We start from the raw sequence: 21618 nt of genomic DNA on the forward strand, positions 1-21618 counted from the left end.
TCAGGATATATTACCAGGATGATGAATTTGACTGTCTTATATATCTTATTTGATAATCTACTAATCGATATAATATTAAAGGAGTGGTATATAGTTTTGATAGGATGTTCATAAAGATCCAAATTGGATTCTTAATATAATTTATCTTACGTATCAAAAATAAATAAATAAATAAAATTTTATATTCAAATTTTAAATTATCGTAAAACCTGGGGCGGTAAGTATATCTAGCCAAAAATTGAGGAGCGAAATGAAAAGTGCAAACGAAATGAAATTCTCTTCTAAATTCCTAAGCAGAAAATACTTGCATACGTGTGATCGGAGTCGGTGCTGCCCTTCCAAGTCTTCCGCCCTCTGCCGCTTCGATCTAATGGCGTCGAAGAAAGGACTAGAAGATTTCGATGCAGTCTTCGGGGAAGCCACGCCGGAGTGCGATGCGGAGACGTCTCCTTTGGCTGCCGCTGCGGCCCGCCCTTTCCTCTTCTACGCCCACTACCCCGATCCCTCTTGCCTCGAGGTCGTCGCCACCGACTTCCACTCCCACACCTTTTCCCGCTTGTTCACTGCGCATGACCTAGAGGACCTCGTAAGAATCGCATTTTGGTTATGAGTTCCTTTTAGATGATCTGTATTCAACGTTCATCTTATCTATTGTGTATCATATTCGAGCTCTCACGAATAGTTTTATATGTTCTTCAGTTTTTATTGCACATCCAATTTTAACAGGTAATTTGTTATTGTTTAATCCGATGTGCTATTTGTATATGCATCTATCTCCGTGTGAGTGTAGCTTATATTCTGCAACTAATGTATGTCATGGATGCATCTCTGAAAAGTCTTTAGCTTTCTGTTGATCAGTTGACTTATTTTTATTGAAGTTTCTTCCTTTTTAAGTTAGAATACCTTATTCATTTGGTTAAATTAACAAGTTGGCACATGCCCAGGGTTTAAGATTGATAGCTCCACATCCGTCTCTGCCATTTTGTTTTTGCCATAACTTGCCATTCAACTCACCTTTAATGGATCTCCTAGCACGGTTAGCCACCCACTCTTCCTGAACATGAGTCCATTACCGACCAACACTTGGAGATCCATTCAACTTCTAGTCCTATTCCTTGTTTCTTTCCTCCACACGCATGGACGTGGCTTTTATTGTTTTGGCTCTGGCCCTTTAGCTCAATCTTGTTGAAATCCTTGATGATTCAAACTCAATTATCAAGTAATAGCAATTCTCTTTTTCCTCTGGTTCTATAGTTCCTTGAAATTATGCATTTCCCCACTTTGCTGGTAACCGACTTCTCTTCTGTCACGACCTCACTCTTCATCGAGGCTCCTCCTATTTATGTTTAAGGTGATGCGGCCTATTTACTGCTGAAATTGCTAAGTATCTGGATCTCAATCAATCGATGATAATTTGCATTTGGATTTTTCTCTCTTGCAACTCCTCCAATCTACATTGCGTTGAATTTGTTGCATTGGATCCCAAATTTTGCTTCTTGGAATTGGTGTTGTCCTAGAGATTACATTTTTGGCACCATATGATTTCTATTTCCTGGCAATTTTGCAACTGGTGCTGCACTGGATCACTGAATTCTCTCTTGCACATGATTTCAACCTTTTCCTTTATGACATAGAGGTGAAAGATAATAAGTGGCTCAGAGATGGTTATGATGAAAAAGTGAATAACAAGGATATCTTTGTGCTGGTGGATGGGAATGATGTATGTAAGGCAGACAAAGTTAACCAAGGAAGAGAATGCAGAAGTATCACATGAGCTGTATGTATGTGGCATTGATTAAAGTGCATGAAAAAAAATAAGTGGCCTCTTTTATTGGCCTTACAGCTCAGATTCGTAAGAGATTAAAAATTCTTGGTTTGCTTGAAATAGTTCAAGTAATAGTTAAATTATTCTAAGTTTAAAATTGAACCATGAATTGATTTATTATATTGGACCTTTTTTCCAAAAATATTATATTTGATTGTTTATTGCATCAATTATGCTCGATGTTGTTTTTCTATCACCAAGCTCATAGGCTGAGCCTTTGTGCCCTCCTTTACCACTTTCCTACCCTATGTTTACCTTTTTTGAGATCTTGTTTTATGTTGAGCTGAATCTGGTGTTTTGACACCATTTTAAGTCTCAACAAAAGCATAAAATTGTACATTTTGCTCAATTCTGAAGCGAGGTGGAACAAGATTTTAGTCTATGCAGGTAGCTCTTATGTGTTGTTTGGTGCTCTTTATAAATGGGAAGACATGATTACAATGGCATAAGCTGCAAGTGTTTCGTTTTTATAGCCATACGTTCTCACCAAAGGAGTACTTTATGAATGTCTACGCTCTCTGGATCACCTTAACTAATAGTTATTCCTAGTTTTCTAACTTCATTTTTGGGAATGGAGTGGTGGTGGTGGGTGGGTGGAGTGGAGTGGAGTGGTATAGGGGTTATTCTGATTTATGAAAATCCTTTCTGATCACATATTTTGTCCAACAAGATAAGCATGCAACTTTTTTTTTCCCTTTGTGTTCTTTTGCGCTATTTTCTTGGTTGTTTTTAGTAAAGCTCATATATTCTTATTTGCTAGAGAGATGACATTGGGATTGGTGGCTCATGGTCTGAATTTATTGATTACCTCAATTCTTCTCTGTCTTATGGAAATGTAAAGCTTATTTTGGGTTCTTCACATAACAGAGACTCTGGTGAACTTTCCTACCTTTCACAATTATTGTTGTGTATAAATTCCAAGTTGTGGTGTGATATTTCACTGCATAAATCTATTGTAAATCTATAGAAAGCATCATTTGAGAGCTAAGCATAAATTTCTGCCCCTTGTTATATTTCAATTGCCTTTTACAGAAGTCAATTACGTTGCTACCACTTAATGTGCAACATTTGTTATTTGTATCTCTTTACTGTAGCTATAAATTTAAAAAATATGTTCTTCCCATCTTAAATACTTGGATGATAGATGCCAACCTGATACTTTTGAAAATCTTCAATATCCCTTCATTTTTAAGCTTGTTTATCTCCAAACAAACAAACAGAATGCAATACTTGTTATAGTAGATATTCTTCTTGGGTTAATTTTATTGGAGCAATCCTAATGGTCCGTGCGACCATGTGTTTTAGTGTTTGGGCAAAGTGTTTAAGTTAGGTTCATCCTTGTATTTGATATGTGTATGTGAGTGTGCAGGTTTGTAGGATACACATATGACTCAGCTTGATGGCTTCAGGTCCGGTGAAGGATGGAGCATCCGAGGGACCAGGGACAATGCAGCAAGGACAAGTGTCGAGGGAAGCGACTTTGAGGCATACGCGAAGGATGACATTGGAACGAGCCGCAGGCTTGGATGCATCCGAGGGACGAGAGGCAAAGGAAGTAGGCTTGAAGGCAAGAGGTCAAGGCTGCAAAGAAGCGTCAAGTGAGTCGTAAGGGTGAGGGTCTGAGTGTTGAGAAATTGTACTCGGGGTACCAGTCAATTGATGGAAATATCAGTCGATTGGTACAGACTGTACAATCAACTGGGCAGTCGACTAGGAGCGAACAAAATGTTTCTGTTCGCTTGATCAGTGTGGAGCAGTCGACTGGTATTTTCACCAGTCGTATCTAGCCGTTGGATTGTAACGGTCGAATCTCCACAAAGGGCAATTGATTGACACTTTCACCACTGGTAGGTGAGATTTTCCAACCCGTGGCCTATATAACCAAGGCTTTGGAGCTTGGTTAAGGTTGACGAAATAGAGGTGGTTAACCCCTATTAGTAATCTACCTGTGCCCTAACGTCTCAAGTGTTCTTGTGGGAGTTGTGGTGAGATTTTTTCATCCACAAGGAGCTATGTGAGCTAGTCAGAGTTTGCCGAGGAGTCATCCACCGAAGGATCAGGTCGTCCATCTTACGGGCAGTCGTAGAGTAGGAGCCTTATCTCCGAACTACATTAAACAACGTGTACTGGTTTGCTCATTCCTTTCTTAGTCTTTAGCTTGTTTGTTTTGTATTATTCCGCTGCGCAAACTAAGAAGTGTAGAAAGCAATCAATTGAGGGGGGGTCTATTCAATCCCCTTCTAGCCGGCCACAAGATCACCAACAAATGGTATCAAAGCGAGGACGCTCTCCTTCGGACTAATCGTCGAGGAAGTAAGAAGATGGTCGACTTGATAGCATCTCCAAAGTTTGAAGGAGGAGGCTTATGGGACACCGCGTATTGGATGATGAAGATGGAGGTCTTCTTCAATACGGATTGGGACACCATGATGGTGGTCAAGGATCCATTCAAAGTCCTAAGAGACAAGAAAGGGAAGAGACTCCGACCACGTCATCGGACGGAGGAGCAAACCTCACGATCAAAGGCAAATGATAAGGTAATATCTATTTTGATTGATATTTTGCCTAATGATGTGATGAGTCGTGTAAGTGAATACGAGAATGTCCACTATTTGTGGAGCAAGGTAAAGAAAGTTCTAGGCAGAGAACATATGCCTACACAAGAGGAAGAAAAATTCGAATAAAGGGATGAAGTGGTCCAAGAGGAGGAGAAGGACCAATCGGATGTGGAGACCAATTCAACATCAAAAGAGGAAGAGGAAGTGAATTCGATCACATCCGAGGAAAAGAAAGATGAGAAAGTATCATCAACATCCTCAAGGGTTGAAAAAGAGTCCAAGACAAGTGAAGAGGAAGTCTTGGAAGTCAACCTTGCAAGCACCTCCACCGAAGTGAAGTCAAAGGATCACATCACTTGCTTTGGGTGCAATGAGAAGTGACACTACAAGAGTAGGTGTCCATTGGGCGAGAAAGAGGTAACTCCTAAACTCAATTCAATTCCTTTAGAATCTAATTTGAGTTGTAGGAAGAAGAAAAAGAAGAAGCATATTAGATGCTTCACGTGTGGTGAGATGAGACACTACCACACAAAATGCCCAAAGAAGAAAGAGCTCGAGAAGTTGGAGCAATTGAAGAAATGGGAGAAGAAGAAGAAAAACTCAAGTTAAGGGAAGCTTCAAGGATAAGGGAGGTATATCCTAACTTAAAGGTTAATTCAAATTTAAATTCTTCCATGCATGTTAGAAATAATTCCATTATTTACCCATGCAAAATTTCGGATTTGGATATCATGATAGAAATAGGGTAAATGTAGGTCGTAACCCTAGGAGATCCATTCATGATAAATCTAGAAATGATAGACCTAAGGAGAACCTAGGCAAAAATTCCAAGAAGGGAGACACATGCCTAAAAAAATAGGCAGGTCTAGGAATGTCCATGGTGGACATGTTGACTCTAGGTTTAGGAACCTAGAAAGGGAAAATCAAGTTTTAAAGGCAAAGTTGATAGTTTGGAGAAAACCCTAGCTAGATTCACGGTTGGATCTAGAGGGTTAAGTATGGTGCTGGTAGCCAAAGACCCAACAATGATAGATCGGGTTTAGGGTACCGATCTAATGTCTCCAAGGCTAAGGGAAAGTCTTATGTTAGGATTGCATATGACTGACTATAGTAAGGAGAAGTCAATAAATGGCAAGGGAAAGTTATTTAAAGGTAAGAAGAAAATAACTAAGGACAAGGTGTCCAAGGTTAAAAAGGTTAAGTTTGTAGGACAAATGTCACCCGAGGTGCACCGATGTGACCTAGCAATTGTGGATGAGTCACCTAGGAAGGTGACGAAGGTTAAGAACTCTAGGGGGAGATCAAAGAGTCAATTTGGGACCCATGGTAAATAAATCTCAAGTGGGTTTTACTTCAGAGTCTAGAGGAGTCATGGAGTGTGCCAAATGGTTTGGAGACAGACTTGAGTCTCAAATATAGGGAATTAGCACATATGGGTTGTGTTTCATGCAAGGAAATATGACATTAGAGTCATATTGCATAATAATTGGTTTTGGATGTATAGATGCTATATAAACCAATGCTAGGGATGCATTGTGGTTTGTTATGACTAAATACATCAAGAGGAAGCCAAAATTAGGACTTTAGGTCAAGATTCAATTAAATCATTTAGTTAGTTTTGGGTTTTGTGTCGATCTTGAGATTGGTGATAGATACATTTTTAGATGTATTTTTCCTAAGTAGACATGGGTAAAATAGACATCTCGCAAAATTTGGAGATTTTTGGATGTCTGTGGAATTTTTTATGTATTTCTGAAATTAGGTTCAGAATGTTGTTTGGGCTAAAATCAAGGTGTCAGTCGATTGGTACAGTTACCAGTCGACTGGTAACAGTTGTTGTAATAAAAGAGTTTAAAGATTCATCCATTTCCAGTCGAATTACATATGTTTATATAGCCATACAACCCTAAGAATCAACTTATTAACAAAAGATAAAAAGACCTATCTACCCTTACTTCTCACAACACTCCCCCTCAAGTTGAACATATATATCAAACATGTTCAACTTGCTAAGAGAGGAGTTGAACACAGCTTGGGGTATAGCTTTTGTAAACATATCATCAACATAAACCAAAAGAATGGTAGTTCTGTCCTCTTTCTTTTTTATAAAGAGTGTATGATCAGCATTCCCTTGTTTAAAGCCAAACAATATCATGACTTTGCAAAACCTATCAAACCATGCTCTGGGAGATTGTTTAAGCCCATACAAAGCTTTTCTTAGCTTGCAAACCTTTCCTTTTGTTTCAATTCCAGGAGGTGGTAACATGTATACTTCTTCATAAAGGTCACCATTTAAGAAGACATTTTTAACATCTAACTGAAATAGAGGCCAATCATATTGAGCAGCAAGAGAAAGAATTACCCTGACCGAGTTCAGCTTTGCAACTGGTGCGAAAGTTTCCAAGTAATCCACCCCATATGTTTGGGTGAATCCCTTGGCAACAAGTCTGGCTTTATATCTGATCACTTCACCCTCTGAATTATACTTGATAGCATAGACCCATTTAGAACCAACCAAGTTTTTCCCCTTTGGGGGATCAACTAATTCCCAAGTACCATTTCTGTTGAGAGCCTCCATTTCTTCATTCATTGCTTCCTGCCACCTTGAATCCCTTACAGCTTCATAATAGGAAGAAGGTATAGCGTGATTTGATAACTGTGAAACAAATACATGATATGAAGGAGACAAACGAGAATATGAAACGTGGTTGGAGATAGGATGTTGAGTACATGACCTGACACCCTTCCTAACAGCAATAGGAAGGTTCAGCTCATTCATATTTTGAGGTGCGGTTGACTCAACTGATGAGGATAACTGCTTCACAGGATCAGGATCAGGAGCCGGAGCATCCGATTCAACTAGCCGATCAATAGTAGGTCCTTGCTTGTGTCGTCGTCGTTTGTAAGTAATAATATCTGGTGAAGACTGTGAATCATTTTCTAACTTTTGGATAGCAATATTACCACTATTAGGAGCCTTCTTAGCATTATGTTTAAATTTTTCAGGTTTCTTTTTTGGATATTTTTCCCAACAGAAATCTGAATCATGATTAGTCCTCTTGCAGTGCCGACAAAATCTGTCTCCACGTCCTTTAGTTCCCCCAGGTCGGAACTTGTTTGCAGAACCAATAAAGACGGAGGTCTCCCCAATCAGAGGGCTTATCGTGGAAATCCCCTTGTTGTTCATCGTCCTTCTTCTACCTTCTTCACTGAGAATTTTGTAGTAAACTTGTTCTAGAGAGGGAGTAGGATCAAGACCAAGGATTTGCCCTTTTAAATTTTCAAACTCTGCATTAAGTCCATCCAAAAATTTAATAATTCTGTCTTTTTCCAGAAGCTTTAAATATCTCTGATGATCATCAGTGGAACTCCAGTTTTCCATCCGGTAGTAGTCAAACTCGTCCCACAGCCCCTTCAGAGTAGCAAAATAATTGGTGACTGACATAGAACCTTGTTCAAGTTTGAAAATTTGACTGCTGAGCTGATAAGTACGCAGCATATCATGTCGACGTCCATACATCTGCTCCAATGTCTTCCACATGTCATACGCTGTTTTGTTATGAAGAATGACTTGTTTGATGCCAGAACTAACAGAGTTAAGTATCCAAGTCATTAATTGAATATTGTCACGCCGCCAAGTGCGAAAGCTAGGATCCTTTTCATCTGGTTTCACTTTAGAGCCGTGAAGAATATCAAGTTTATCATGCCCTTTGACATAAAGTTCAATGGCAACTGCCCAGGATGCATAATTTGTCTCGGACAATTTTTCTGATACTATCTAAAGACCGGGCCCTCCTGTGCCTGCCATTGTGAAAAATGATTGTACCTGTCCTGAAGACGCCATAGGATTCGCAGAAATCCCCGAGGTTTCACTAGCGTTATCCGCCATTACACTTACAAAAAAAAGAATGCTAGAGAAATCACTACAAAACAGATGCTAGAGAAATCACAGCTTCGAGAAATAGCCGCCTGCGCCACACAAGGAGATCAGAAGAGGAACTGCCGCCAGCAGAGATGAAGAGATTGGGCAGCGTCGCGAGATGAAGAAGGAAGAAAAAACGCCGCCGCTGTACCCTAGACGCCGCTGTAAGAAGTAGCGAGCAGCAGAAGAGACGTCGCCGCTGGAGGAAGTCGCGAGGGCGTCGCCGTTGCTGTTCTGTGGTGATCGGTGCTGTCCCTCCTCCACGCTCCAAGATCGATCCGTCCCGGCGACTCCGAGTATCCCCCGTCGGCGTTGAGTCGCTCGCAAGAGAGAATCGAGAAGGAAGCGGGGAAAAAAAAGAGAGGTCGGCTTCGATCAGAGGAGAGATCGAGAAGAAGAGAAAGAGGGCGTTGGATTTACGCTGCAGTTTCTCCTTCTCGGTGGACCAGGCAGCAGCTGGTCGACGACAGGAGGAATGGAAGGCTGTTCGGCGGGGAGAAATAAAGAACTCGAGAGAAAGAAGATGAGGCGGCGTCAAGAGAAAGAAGGGTGCGGCGCCACTAGGGTTAGGGTTGCTCTGATACCATGTTGTAATAAAAGAGTTTAAAGATTCATCCATTTCCAGTCGAATTACATATGTTTATATAGCCATACAACCCTAAGAATCAACTTATTAACAAAAGATAAAAAGACCTATCTACCCTTGCTTCTCACAACAACAGTGTTTATTGAACATAGAATGGTTCTGTGAGTTTGTTTCGATAAGGGTAGTCGACTGGTGCTTCTAGCAATCAACTGATACCAGTCTGAAATTATTTTCAGCACTGAATTTTGATCGGGTCAGCTCGTTTAGATGTATGAGATCATGGGGGATAAATACATGAGTTTAGGATCAGTTGGTGATCAAGTTTCCGACAATTGGGATATTGTTGGAGCTTTTTGATATTAGGCAAAAGGGGAGAAGAGAGGTTTAGTTAGGAAAATCTTAAATGCCTTTGCATTTGGTAAAATTCCTAGCTCAATGGGGAGCATAAGTGTAGGGGGAGCCTTGTGATAGGTTCTTAAATAACCCTGTGGTAAAATTCCTAGCTCAATGGGGAGCATAGGTGTAGGGGGAGCCTTGCGATAGGTTTCAATGCATGTTTGCATTTTTGTTTCGGTGGTGTAAGTCCAAGTATGTAGCCTTGGCAACGTAAGTCCATTCACCAGTGTAAGTCCAAGTGTGTTGCCTTGGCAACGTAAGTCCATTCGGCGGTGTAAGTCCAAGTGTGTATCCTTGCAATGTAAGTCCATTGTTTTTAGCATATTGTTTTGCTATTATGTTTTCCTTAACTTAAACATATTGTCAAACATCAAAAAGTGGGAGATTGTTATCCGTGCGACCATGTGTTTTGGTGTTTGGGCAAAGGGTTTAAGTTACATTCACCCTTGTATTTGATATATGTATGTGAGTGTGCAGGTTTGCAGATACACATAGATTGATGGCTTCGGGTCCGGTGAAGGATGGAGCATCCGAGAGACCGTGGACAATGCAGCAAGGACAAGGGCCGAGAGAAGCGACTTCGAGGCATACGCGAATGATGACATTGGGATGAGCTGCGGGCTTGGATACATTCGAGGGACGAGAGCTAAAGGAAGTCTTGAAGACAAGAGATCAAGGCTGCAAAGAAGCGTCAAGTGAGTTGTAAGGGCGAGGATCCAAGTGCTGAGAGACTATACTCAGGTAACAGAATGTTTCTGTTCGCTCGGCCAGTGTGGAGCAGTCGATTGGTACTTTCATCAGTTGATTGGTATCGAGCCGTTGGGTTGTAACGATCGAATATCCACAGAGGACCAGTCGACTGGTAGACAGGATTTTCCAACCCGTGGTCTATATAGCCAAGGATTTGGAGCTTGGTTAAGCTTGATGAAATAGAAGTGATTAACTCTTATTAGTAGTCTAGCTGTGCCCTAACGTCGCAAGTGTTCTTGTGAAAGTTGTGGTGAGGTTTCTCCACCCATAAGAAACTACGTGAGCTAGCCGGAGTTTGCTGGGGAGTCATCCACCGATGGATCGGGATTGTCCACCTTACGGACAGTCGTGGAGTAGGAGCCTTATCTCCGAACCACGTTAAACAACGTGTAGTGGTTTTCTCATTTCTTTCTTAGTCTTTAGCTTGTTTGTTTTGTATTATTCCGCTGTGCAAACTAACAAGTGTAGGAAGCAATCAATTGGGGGTGTTGTCTATTTAACCCCCCTTCTAGCCGGCCACAAGATCACCAACACATTTTACATATTTCGACAAATAAATTGATTTAAAGTTTTGTGTTCGGGTGACAGTTGAATGTGTAAATAATTAAAAGTCAATAATGATCAGCACCAACAATCTCTTTAGTTGCCAATGCCGATCATGCAAATGAGTATTGTACTGCTGACACTTGGCTCGTTTCCGCATGTGTCAAGGCAAATTCAAGTAATTTTCGTTATTTATAAATATAAAACTTATATGAATCTTTTGCAAGGGAGAGGATTCAAAGGTATTTCTCCTCTACGACACCTTTGAATAGCTTTACAAATTTTAACATTTCTGCAAACAAAGGAGCTTCTTCAAGCTCTACAATGACATGGTATAGCTTCGCAAGGACTGCAACAACTCAGCAAAAAGCTCCATAAGGATTGCACAACTAGTGATTCAACCTTAGGATTTTCATAATCTCGTAAACAACTTTGTGAAGCCCAAATGAACAATTTTGGAAGTCTAGAAGTTGAGTAACTTTTGTCAATCGAGGAAGAAGCTAGAAAATAGCTCCTTGACAAATGCAGTTTCTTCTTCTCTCTGCCTATGATTTGCCATCAGCTCCATGTGTTGGCACTCTGACACAATACCAAAATCATCTTGTTGTGGTCAAAACTCCAAATTTTCAACCTTGGGATTAGACACTATAAATAGAGATCTGTTGACATCTCACTTGGACACCATAAACCTATCTCTAAGTCTTATTTGTTCTAACTATTTGAGGATCTTTTGCCTCCATTAAGTTCTATACAAGATGCTCATGTCGTATCGCTAGTAATATTCGAACTATTTATTTATTTATTTTTATTGTGCTAATTAATTTTTTATATGGTCTCCCTTTACCCTTTACACCATTCATTCTACAATTCTGCTCTTCTAACTATATAATCTATTTGTCACCTTTGAACATGGTTATCCCATGTCATTTTTTTCATTTTATCATTTATTCAAGCTACACCTAATATCTCTTAGATGTTAGCATTCTTCCCCTCTAGTTACCTTATGCATCCATCTTAATATTTTCATCTCTGCAATATAATAATAATAATTATTATTATATTATTATATGTACATGGTATTTCCCAATTGTCCATGACTAATATATAAAGTATGATAGATGTATCATAGTTTTATAAAAAAAATTCTTTTAGTGCACATGATAATTGCAAAAGCCTAAAAAGTTACTTAAACTTTCTGTCCATTTTTAATCCTATTGTATGATATCTTCATTCATCAATATGTTCTCATTGCTGAATATTCATTATATGTATAGCTGTTCTTTGCAAGATTTTTGTTACCTCCCATCTTAATTTTTTCTTGATTCTTTTCTTATTACCAAAACTATATTTCATATATTTAGTTTTGATTTTATTTAACTTGAAATCTATAGTTCTAACTGTGCCAAAAAACATAAATATGTAATTATAAAATTTTTGTTCAATTTACTAAAGATGAGAATGGTGCATTTGTACATGTGAGATTACTAGAAAAGAAAATTTAAAAATATTATTATTCAAGACAATTATGTTAGTTCTAATTGATGATAAATTGAATAGGTTAAAGTTGTATGAACATATTCAAAGATGACAAATGGAATTCTAGTTGACCAAGACAATGGATTTGTTGAAGGTGTGAGGATTAGAAAATCAAAGAAAACTCATGATGATCTATATATTGTTAGTAATATCCTAAATAGTTGGGACTAACACCATCTGTTGAAGTTGATTTTTTTCTTATTTAAGTTTTCAAGTAAATGTCTTTTAAATTGTTTTAGACGGTGATATGGTGAATCAACATTAAAATATAGGAAAACAAGAGCTAATAATGCTCCTAGTAATTTCAGTGGAATGGTTGTGTTATGACAATGTGTCTCTGAATGCTTGAATTTGAAGTGAAGGCTAAGACAGCAAATGCATCTGAAATAAGATTGTAGAAAATTTCATTTTTTTTTCCAAAGTTCACACCCCACAAGCACTTTAATCAATGTTGTGCCAAATTCTAATAATGGGGATACCATCAAGAATAGGGGCAGAGGAGTAATTTATGTTCTATCCTCACAGTATGAAGTGGTAACCAAAAGTTAGATCTTCAGCAGTCCAACTTGTTTCTTGCATAGCACATGAATCATCCATTTACATCATACTATGTCGGTGGTCATTATTTCAACAATGGCAGTAATGTCTTCTAATGGTAAAACACATCATATATAACAATTCCTTAGTAGTTCCTTGCTTGGAAGCATAAAATGAAGATTTAGCTGCTAAGCTATTGTTGGGTCAAGCAAACTTAGAATATTTTGATTTCATTTTTTTTCATCTTTCTTTCTCCAAAGGTGTAATAATAGTGAAAAATATTTCATCTTTTTTATTCTAGACCTTAGGAAATCCTTTCTTGCAAGATGATGCCTTTTAGACTGCAGTGCATGTCATTAACAAACTTATGATGATTCAGGGATCGATCATGCGAACATGATAGCTTTCAAGTCAAAGGGATTGCCTCGCATATCTTTATCTCTCAGCAAAATCTCAAATGATCAAGCTATCGATGCAATAGCAAAATTGTCTCTATCACTTTTCAATGCATTCAAGAAGAAAAATAGTGATGCCCTAAAAGGTGTATTCTCAACAACTTCAGCATCAACTTTCCTATTGTATAGTTCTTTCGTAACTTTATTAACTTGCATATTATTCTACAGAGATATTAATTTATCCATTATTAAACTAAAAGTGTGATTATTTTCCTTTTTAAAACAAATTTTATGTGTTTTTTTAGTCTTCTATATGATTTACTTAATTTTTAATATTTTAGTTTTTTGATCCCTTAATTTTTGTATATTTTCTTGTTTGGAAGCTCATCCTTTATTCTTTAGTTCTGATGCTATTTTTGTAATGGTTGTAGTCTTTGAGGTTTGACGTCACTAATAATGTAAACTTCCACCTGTTTCGTCATCTAAGAATTTCCTCTTTTGAAGTAAGCTCACAAAAGTTTCTTTGAGTGTGATTCTTGTTGATATAACTCAATATGACAATATTAAATACAACCTTGTTACACAATCCAACCTGGCCTTGAACATGATTAGTAGAAATAAAATATGAAAGTGATACGAGACAACCTGAATACATAAATGGGTGGATACAAATTGTCCTGTTTCTAAAATAATTCATTTAAAAAATATTAATAACTTTTATGCAATATAACTTAAATTCTTTCAAGAGGTTACTTAATCTTACACTTTATGAAATTATTTTCTAGTACATTTATAATCATTTTGCATTAACTTATATTGTTTTTTATGATCCAAATGACATAACCCGTTTATGACACAATTAACTCGACAAGCCACGAATTACCATCCCTACATAGATGCAATGTGTTTGTTTAAATCTCATGGCAGTACAATAGATTGATGCTGATTATTGATGACGATATAAGTATGGTAACCAAAGAGAATAGGACAAGTTCTTTCTAAGAGGTAGCCACTTATTCAAAGCACATGTACCATTTGAGAACTCACTATACTCTTAGAGCACTAAAGGCATCATGTTAACTCATAAGATTGGAAGATTCTGTGATTCCTTGATAACAATAATTTTGTAAAATTCCACAGATAAGCCATTTTGTATAACATTGCAATATCTTACCCAAACTTTGTAGCGGGTAATCAGCGAACAGGAAATATATTACCCAATCGGTACAATTAACAACTATACTTTGATGCATTCCCCTACACAATATTGAACTGAAAGATGATTTTGATGATAAATGCATTTAATATATACATAGGTTGTATAGAAATCGTCAGGGGATTATACAGAGTGTATTCTAGCTTCTTTTTTGTTTCTTGAATTTGTAGGAATGTGTTGATTGCTAGGTTGCGGAGCTCATCTTCAATAATCTACCCATCATCAGTTGCTGTAAGTAGCATCTTGATCTAATACAAGAGACCATCTTTGTGAAAGCATAGACCAAAAAATCGAAATTTGGACAGTGGTAGATCTACATGTATTTGGTGATATGGTTATTAGTGTAGTAGATCTTAAGAGCATCACAACTTCTTTTGGCTCCTCCGCCACCTCCTGCACTAGAAACACAATATCTATATTGTTTGGGTTAGTCTCCTTTGTGTTGCTAACAAACTGGTTTGCATTCCATTGCCAAGCTAATTGCAGTTAACAAGCCCAAGTAAATACAATAAGGACAAGAACAACAATGCGTCTCAATCATTTAAGAATAGCTATATGGATCATATTCTGCTTTAAACTTTATGCAATGGCTATATCGCCGTTTAGATTAAATTTTGTTTTCCTTGGCTTTCTTTACCATTCGGAAGTGGTATGTAAATGTCAGTTGCATATTGTCAAACATTTTAAATGATCTTTGTGGTGGAAACTGGAAGTATTATACTAAATGGAAATTTGTTTAGAGCATAAATTTTTTTATTTCATTAATTTGATGTTATTTGTGAACGTCCATAGAAGTGCAGAGATTCTGCTTAATTTCACTGTGCATTTGTTTTTTTAATTCTGTAATAATCTTCTGATACTCTCTTTTCTATATTCTAGAGCAAGAACACATTTCACGGTTAATGGGATCCCTATCTTCAGAGAGGGTAGGCCACCTGTTAGAATTTGTTTACTTGCAGAGATTTTATTTTATTTTTGACTAATATGTGTAGAATTATTCCTTTATAAACAGTTCAGCACTCCACTACCTTAAGTTATAGAGTTGCCACTGACTGAATAATCTACAGGTTCATGGAATTGCCTATGTTCTTAGGTTGTAGGATTAGAGATCTCTAGTATTTGGTGAAGAGTTAATAGTTTTTTTCTCAATCTTCAAACTAACACCATTATTTTCTGGTAAATTTTGATTAGTATTATCTTTTTGCCTCATTATTTGCCAAATTGTTGAATCTATGGGGTGCATGATATTTTTTCTTCAAGTTTGGACATGTTTTGGTGTTACATACTAAAGATCTTCATCTTGGACTCCATGAGGTCCTTTGTTGTATGCTTCAAAGTTTGTCCTACCTACTTAGCTTTTGCCAATGTTTTTATCTGTTTTACCAAGGGGAAATTAAGATTCCATATCTTATATACATTTCCATCCTAGTGTAGATGCCTGTATACCCATGTCGCCATATTTGGTGAGTCTTGGCATTTGACACTTATTCATGTTGGCTAACAACGTAGGCATGGGTGAAATGTAGTTTAAGAGGATATAATCATTGTCTCTCACACTCTATGACGAGGGTAATGAGGCTGCAGGAGTGACAACACCCTGGAGGATATATTCTTTGATTGTTTTACGTTACTCTGTTTCTACGTTCCTGCCATAGGTTGGTCTGAAATCCAAATGCCACTGTTGAGCTTGCCTCCTAATAGCATTCTATAAGCCCACCTTGCTCTTGAGGCTAAATCGGATTTTCTTTTCAATTATTTATTTTTTTAATGCATAGTTCAGTTGACACCAAAGAGTTGCCAGACTGTTGATAAGAATGACTCTACTACATGATCCTTTGATTAGAAAAGCCTTTGCTATTGTTCAGTGGGTGAATACCTAAATACAGTCCACAGTCCAACCTCTGGTTTTGTTTCGAGCCAGCTTTTACATTTCAATTTTTATTAACGAAATTTAAAAACATTTTAAAGTATATCCCCTGCTACTTGACAATAACCATTAAACTTAGTTGACTTGGTTGTAAAATAATTTTTCTATGATTTTCTACTGAAAAATATAATTTAATAATAGTACTCCTTGGATTTCATCCTGGAGTTGAAAAGATGGGGCATTGAATTACTTCAAATTAAACTTTTTGGAATATTGGAAAAACATGATTTTCTAGTCCATGTCCCCCAATTAGCTTTTCTAACCTCAAGTTGATTGATTGAGTCGGATGCGTAAAATGGGTTGGTTGGGTCGAGCGATCCAAAGAGATTATTAGGTTGGATGGATGGATCAAACTAGTAGGGTAGGTTAGAGGGACTGGTTGGGCTAGTTGGGCTGACAAATTCAAGCTAGAAGAATTTGCTAGCCGAGTCAAGCCGAATGAAGTTAAGCTAGACATGTTAGATAGGCCAAATAAGCCGAATAGGCTGAGCGTGTTAGTAGATCAAGCCAGGTTGATTAGGTGGGCTAAATGAGTTGGTCAACATAGTGTGTTGTGTGGTGGAGTTAGCCAATTGCATCAAACGAGCTAGTCGTGTACATGCCAAGGATGCCATGTCAAGCACAACAATATGATTTATCACAAGACGTGACAGCCTGTGACATTAGTAAGGGATGCCTGACATGGGTTTTAGCTCTTTTTGACCCAGGCCTTGGCTAGCTTAGTCCCAAGCTCACCAAGCTTATTTTTTAAAAATAATATTAAAAATATAAAAATATATTTAAAAAAAACAAAAAAGACAAAATTAGGAAAAAATTAGATAAATATAAAAAAATCAAAATTTAAATTTTTAAAAACTTTTGTTATTGTTTTTGAAATTATATTTTTAAATTTTTAGGTCGGGCTCAACACACGAGTTTTGCTCGGCCTAGGTCCATGTTGTGTTCAGCTTTGTTTCTCACCGGCTGAACCTCCCTAGCCCAGTTTGACTCGTGAACTAAGCCAGGATTGACACATCACAATCCATTCCTTCATGGTCCATGCCAAGTGCAATCAGTTCTTTCACACAGGCACAACTTAAACTAGGTCAGCTTGGGATAGGTCACGGGCGACCTGACCTAATTTTCACCTTTAGGTCGCTAGGATAGGGCCACCAATCGCTAGGTTAGTTGCTCAGTCTCTCTCTATATATAACCAAACTCGTGTTATTGGTCTACCCAATCAACGTCAGGCCCAACCAACCCAACTTCCATTTCCAACCCTAGCACCCCATTTATCATTTAGACTGAACCAACTTGCCTAATTAATGCTACTAGATTCACTAGTTTGGCTAGCTTGATTATATATATACATATATCATTGTGAAATCTAATTCCTCATGCATTCCTTTGAACATTCCTACCATAAGAATAACTATTCCTTATTTATTTCATTTCATAAACCAAACTAATAAATACTTTTTGGCTATTCATTCTTTATTCTATTTTGTATAAAGAATTATTCTATTGCCTGTCCCAACTGTACCATTATATTTTAGACTATTTAGTTCAATTGATGAATCTGATAGGAGATTGATCAGAATGCTATTTTTCAATTTATTATTCTAGCATGTATTAGCTCATGCAAATCATGTTGATGTTCATTCTTGAACGTACATAACTAGCTGTTACATGTGTATATGTTTCGATTCTAAGTGTTTGAAGTTTCACATTTCAAGTGTACAATGGGACTTGTCTTGCTCTTTTCATTTTACAGCTTGAACGTATAAAAATTAAAAACACAATCAAAAGTGTTGTTTATTGTTTTAGGAAATTCAAACTGTTCATGCCTCAATAGCCATGTTTTTCCTATGTTAATCAGGAAAGGAGTGATAATCTGCAAAAACAACTTGAATCCCTTTCATTTCTGAGCAAACGGAAGACACCTAAGCTGAAGTCATCCGATATTCTTGCCAATTCTGAAACCATCAACTCTGAAACAACATCAAATTCTGGATTGCAACAACCATTGGGTAATACACCATTGTGTACTGCATTTGTTTCCTCAATTATTATTCTTGAGAGTCCTAAATTACTTGAGCATACTGGAGGAATCTAGTTTTTTTTTCCTCTTTGGTACAAGATAAATGTAGGATCACAAATATTTTGTAGGTGGTCTAATAGCTATAAGAACACAGTTTATACTCTTTTAAGCAATTTTAGCTGATGTGATTGCTGCAGAGATTACTGCTATCAGAGCGCCTGAACCCATCAAAATTAATCACCGAGGTGTTCCACGGGGTCCTCCTGTGCCTAACAGGTAATGTTTTCCTTTTTTATGATTCTTTCTGTTACGATATCTTCATGATATTTTGCTTCTTTCAGGTCAAGAGTTAGAGGTGCTTCATTGCAAACTAGCAAGGATGATGTTGATGACTAGCACACACGCCATAGCTAAGTTGATTGCTTGACAAATTGTAGCATTGTTTTCTTGGGCATACTTGAATTGAATGCTTGCAATCTGTATATGGGCCATAATTTAGAAAGGTTCTTAGGATATATTTTGACTTTGTGAAGCACTTTAAAGTTGTTAGTGGAATTCTGAATCATATGCCCATGGGTGGATTTAGAAAGAACTTAATCGAGCCAATTCTATCCGCTATGTTAAGAGATCATGAGACGAATATTTTTGAAGGTTGATTTTCCACCGTGGTCGCCATCCATTGCCGTCGGCCACCGCTGTCGGCCCTGCCTACCGGTTGTTGCCGGTGATCATCGTCGACCGTCGGCAACCACCGCCGGCTGTCAGCGGCCGCGTCATGAGACGAATATTTTTGAAGGTTGATTTTCCATCGTGGTCGCCATCCACTGCTGTTGGCCACCGCTGTCGGCCCCGCCTACCGGTTGCTGTCGGTGATCACCACCGGCCGTCGGCGACCACCGCCGACCATGATCGTCGGCCGCCGACTACCACCGTCGGCCGCCGTCGACCACCACCGCCGGTCGCCGCCGTCGACCACCACCGTCGGTCGTCGTCTATCGACCGCCTCTGTCGTCGGTGATCGTCGTCGTCGCCGGTTGTCGGTGGCGGGTGTCGACGGAGGAGGCCAACGATGATGACCGTTGGTTGCCGCAAGATCCGGCAGAGGTGCGGCGACTATTGGTAGAAGTCGCAGGATATTTTTATCATTTTATAATAATACGAATTATATTTTTTATAAAAAATAATGAACACTAAACAAAAGAATGTAATCGTCCTTGTAATCTTTTGATTACATACATTACATTACCAAATGTAGTAATGTAATCAAGATTATATTATATTACAAATTTAATTACATTACAAGTAAGATTATATTACATCTAACCAAATGTAGCCTAAATATAATGTGATAGGGGAGTAGTAATACAATATATGCAACGTGGTCTTATAAGAAAAGGATTAAGAAATTTTTTTAGTTTAATTTTTTTAGGGAAAAAGTCAAGTTTTTAATGAGCTTAAAATAATTTTTCAAAAAATAAATACTTTAAAATAAAAATTAATTTGAACTAGCAAAAGTGAATTTGTCATCTAAACATAGAAATATATATATATATATATATATATATATATATATATATATATATATATATATATATATATATATATATATATATATTTTAAAAAAAATATGAAAGAAAATATATATATATATATATATTTTAAAAAAAATATGAAACTTTTCTTTCATTCTTATAAAAGCTTTGAAAGCTTAATCATTACACCCCACTCATTGAGACGAGAATTGACTACTCATTCAGTATCATATCTTAGGGGATTTCCTTTTAGATATTGAATGTATTTTAATATTAAAAAGTTGAGGATTATATTACTCTCGATAGAAATAAAGTCAAGGCAAATAATATTGGAAGAAAAAGTGAGAAAATGATACGATGATATGAGAACTATGCATTAAAAAAACATAAATCTCAGAGGTGTGATGTGATAAATTGCCTGAATACATAGATTATGTTCCATCATACATTGACTATACTTAATGTTAGATAATTAATTTATAATTAGCTATCGTATACATGCATTATGTAAGCTAAACCTTCTATATCAGATGGGGCAATATAAAAAGAAAATCTGAGGAAAAAAAATTAACCTATGAAAAATAATTTTAATGTTTAAGTATTGTCCATACTTTTATTTTTTTTTAGTAAGATAAGATTAATATTTTTATAATTTTATATATCTCTAGAAGTACTTACAAAAAATTAAGGTAGGGCAGTTGCCCCACCAAAACTATATGTGACTCTGCTCTGGTTGTGTGTGTAAAATAATACATGAACACGTGCGGATAACGGACTTTCCTTTATAAAAAAAATAATTTAAATCTTTATATCAGATATTAAACTAATAAGAATAAATACTACACTTATTTTTAGCAAAAAGCCGACCATAAATTGGGAAGGGTGTGCTAAATCTATACAATAGTGCAATAATAGGACGACGCTCGAGAATCTCAGCAGCAAGTTATTGTAACAGACTCTCCCTTATAAATGTTAAATTATATTTATTTATTTATTTATTTATTTATTTATAACTTTTAGAGCAATTTGATCTTTTTTCCTTTTATATTTAGGGTTCATGGTTTCTTAATTTAACTATATAAAACTTTGTACTCTATATTTCTAAATATCAATTTTGGATTCAATAATATGGCTAGTTTTTTTCTTAATTTCTACATGGTATAAAAGCGGCTCTCTTTCTCTGACCTAATTTTTTGCCACCCCTGTTATTGCTTTCTATTGCCGTTGTCATCTCTTATTGCTGCTATCAATTTTAGCGCTAACATTTTTTTCTATCGATTTTGACATCGATGCCCTGTGCTGCCAATTTTAACGTCGATATTCTTTTCTGCCGATTTAAGTGTTGAAGCTCTATGCTGTCAATTCAACGTCGACACTCTTTTCTATCGATTTCGGCGTCGATGTTTTTTTCTGTCAATTTCGGTGTTGATGCCTTGTGCTATTGATTTTGGCGTCAACATCTTTTTTTGCCGATTTTGGTGTCAACGCCCTATCTTGTTGATTTCTACGCTGATATCCTTTTCTACTTCAAATTTTCGTATGATCATGGGACGTCCTAACACCAAGTTTTACGGATCGTATAAATATGTATCCTTACAATTTAGTTATTTTGAGCATTATTCATTTTGCCATCATGTCTAGTCATACAGATGCTTTATGAAAATCTGATTCGTATATGTTGAAGCAGTTTCAACAGTTCCTTCCTTCACAGCCCTCTGCCATGTCATCTTTCTCTCATATAGATTTGTCATCGTCTAGTATTTCAGATATATCTTCATCCTTATAGATTTTGGATTCTGGTGTCTCCTATAATATGTTATCTAATTTATCATCTTTTGTTTCTTTTTCTTCAAGTTCATCTATATCTATTATGAC

The 21618-nt window shown here is 37.1% G+C and overlaps 1 protein-coding gene and 1 pseudogene across 1 annotated transcript; one reads left to right on the forward strand and one right to left on the reverse strand.

Annotated features, from left to right (window-relative positions):
• The first annotated feature begins 286 nt into the window (after positions 1 to 286).
• On the forward strand, positions 287 to 18778 carry LOC121970131. The gene is made up of 7 exons (XM_042520626.1): positions 287 to 586; positions 2586 to 2700; positions 13033 to 13194; positions 15144 to 15190; positions 18050 to 18200; positions 18409 to 18487; positions 18553 to 18778. The coding sequence occupies exons 1-7, from the start codon at positions 371 to 373 to the stop codon at positions 18605 to 18607; spliced, it is 825 nt and encodes a 274-aa protein (XP_042376560.1). The 5' UTR covers positions 287 to 370; the 3' UTR covers positions 18608 to 18778.
• A 1658-nt stretch (positions 18779 to 20436) lies between these two features.
• LOC121974116 lies at positions 20437 to 20617 on the reverse strand (annotated as a pseudogene).
• Positions 20618 to 21618: the final 1001 nt, after the last annotated feature.

The sequence above is a fragment of the Zingiber officinale genome, chromosome 4A (genome assembly GCF_018446385.1).
Source record: "Zingiber officinale cultivar Zhangliang chromosome 4A, Zo_v1.1, whole genome shotgun sequence".
Classification (NCBI taxonomy): Eukaryota; Viridiplantae; Streptophyta; class Magnoliopsida; order Zingiberales; family Zingiberaceae; genus Zingiber; species Zingiber officinale.

Bases quoted from the DNA above. Each gene is read 5' to 3' on its own strand.
- LOC121970131 (XM_042520626.1), top strand. From the start codon at position 371: ATGGCGTCGAAGAAAGGACTAGAAGATTTCGATGCAGTCTTCGGGGAA. The intron at 18,201-18,408 runs GTAATACACCAT...TGATTGCTGCAG, and splicing joins TGGATTGCAACAACCATTGG to AGATTACTGCTATCAGAGCG. The intron at 18,488-18,552 runs GTAATGTTTTCC...TGCTTCTTTCAG, and splicing joins GGTCCTCCTGTGCCTAACAG to GTCAAGAGTTAGAGGTGCTT.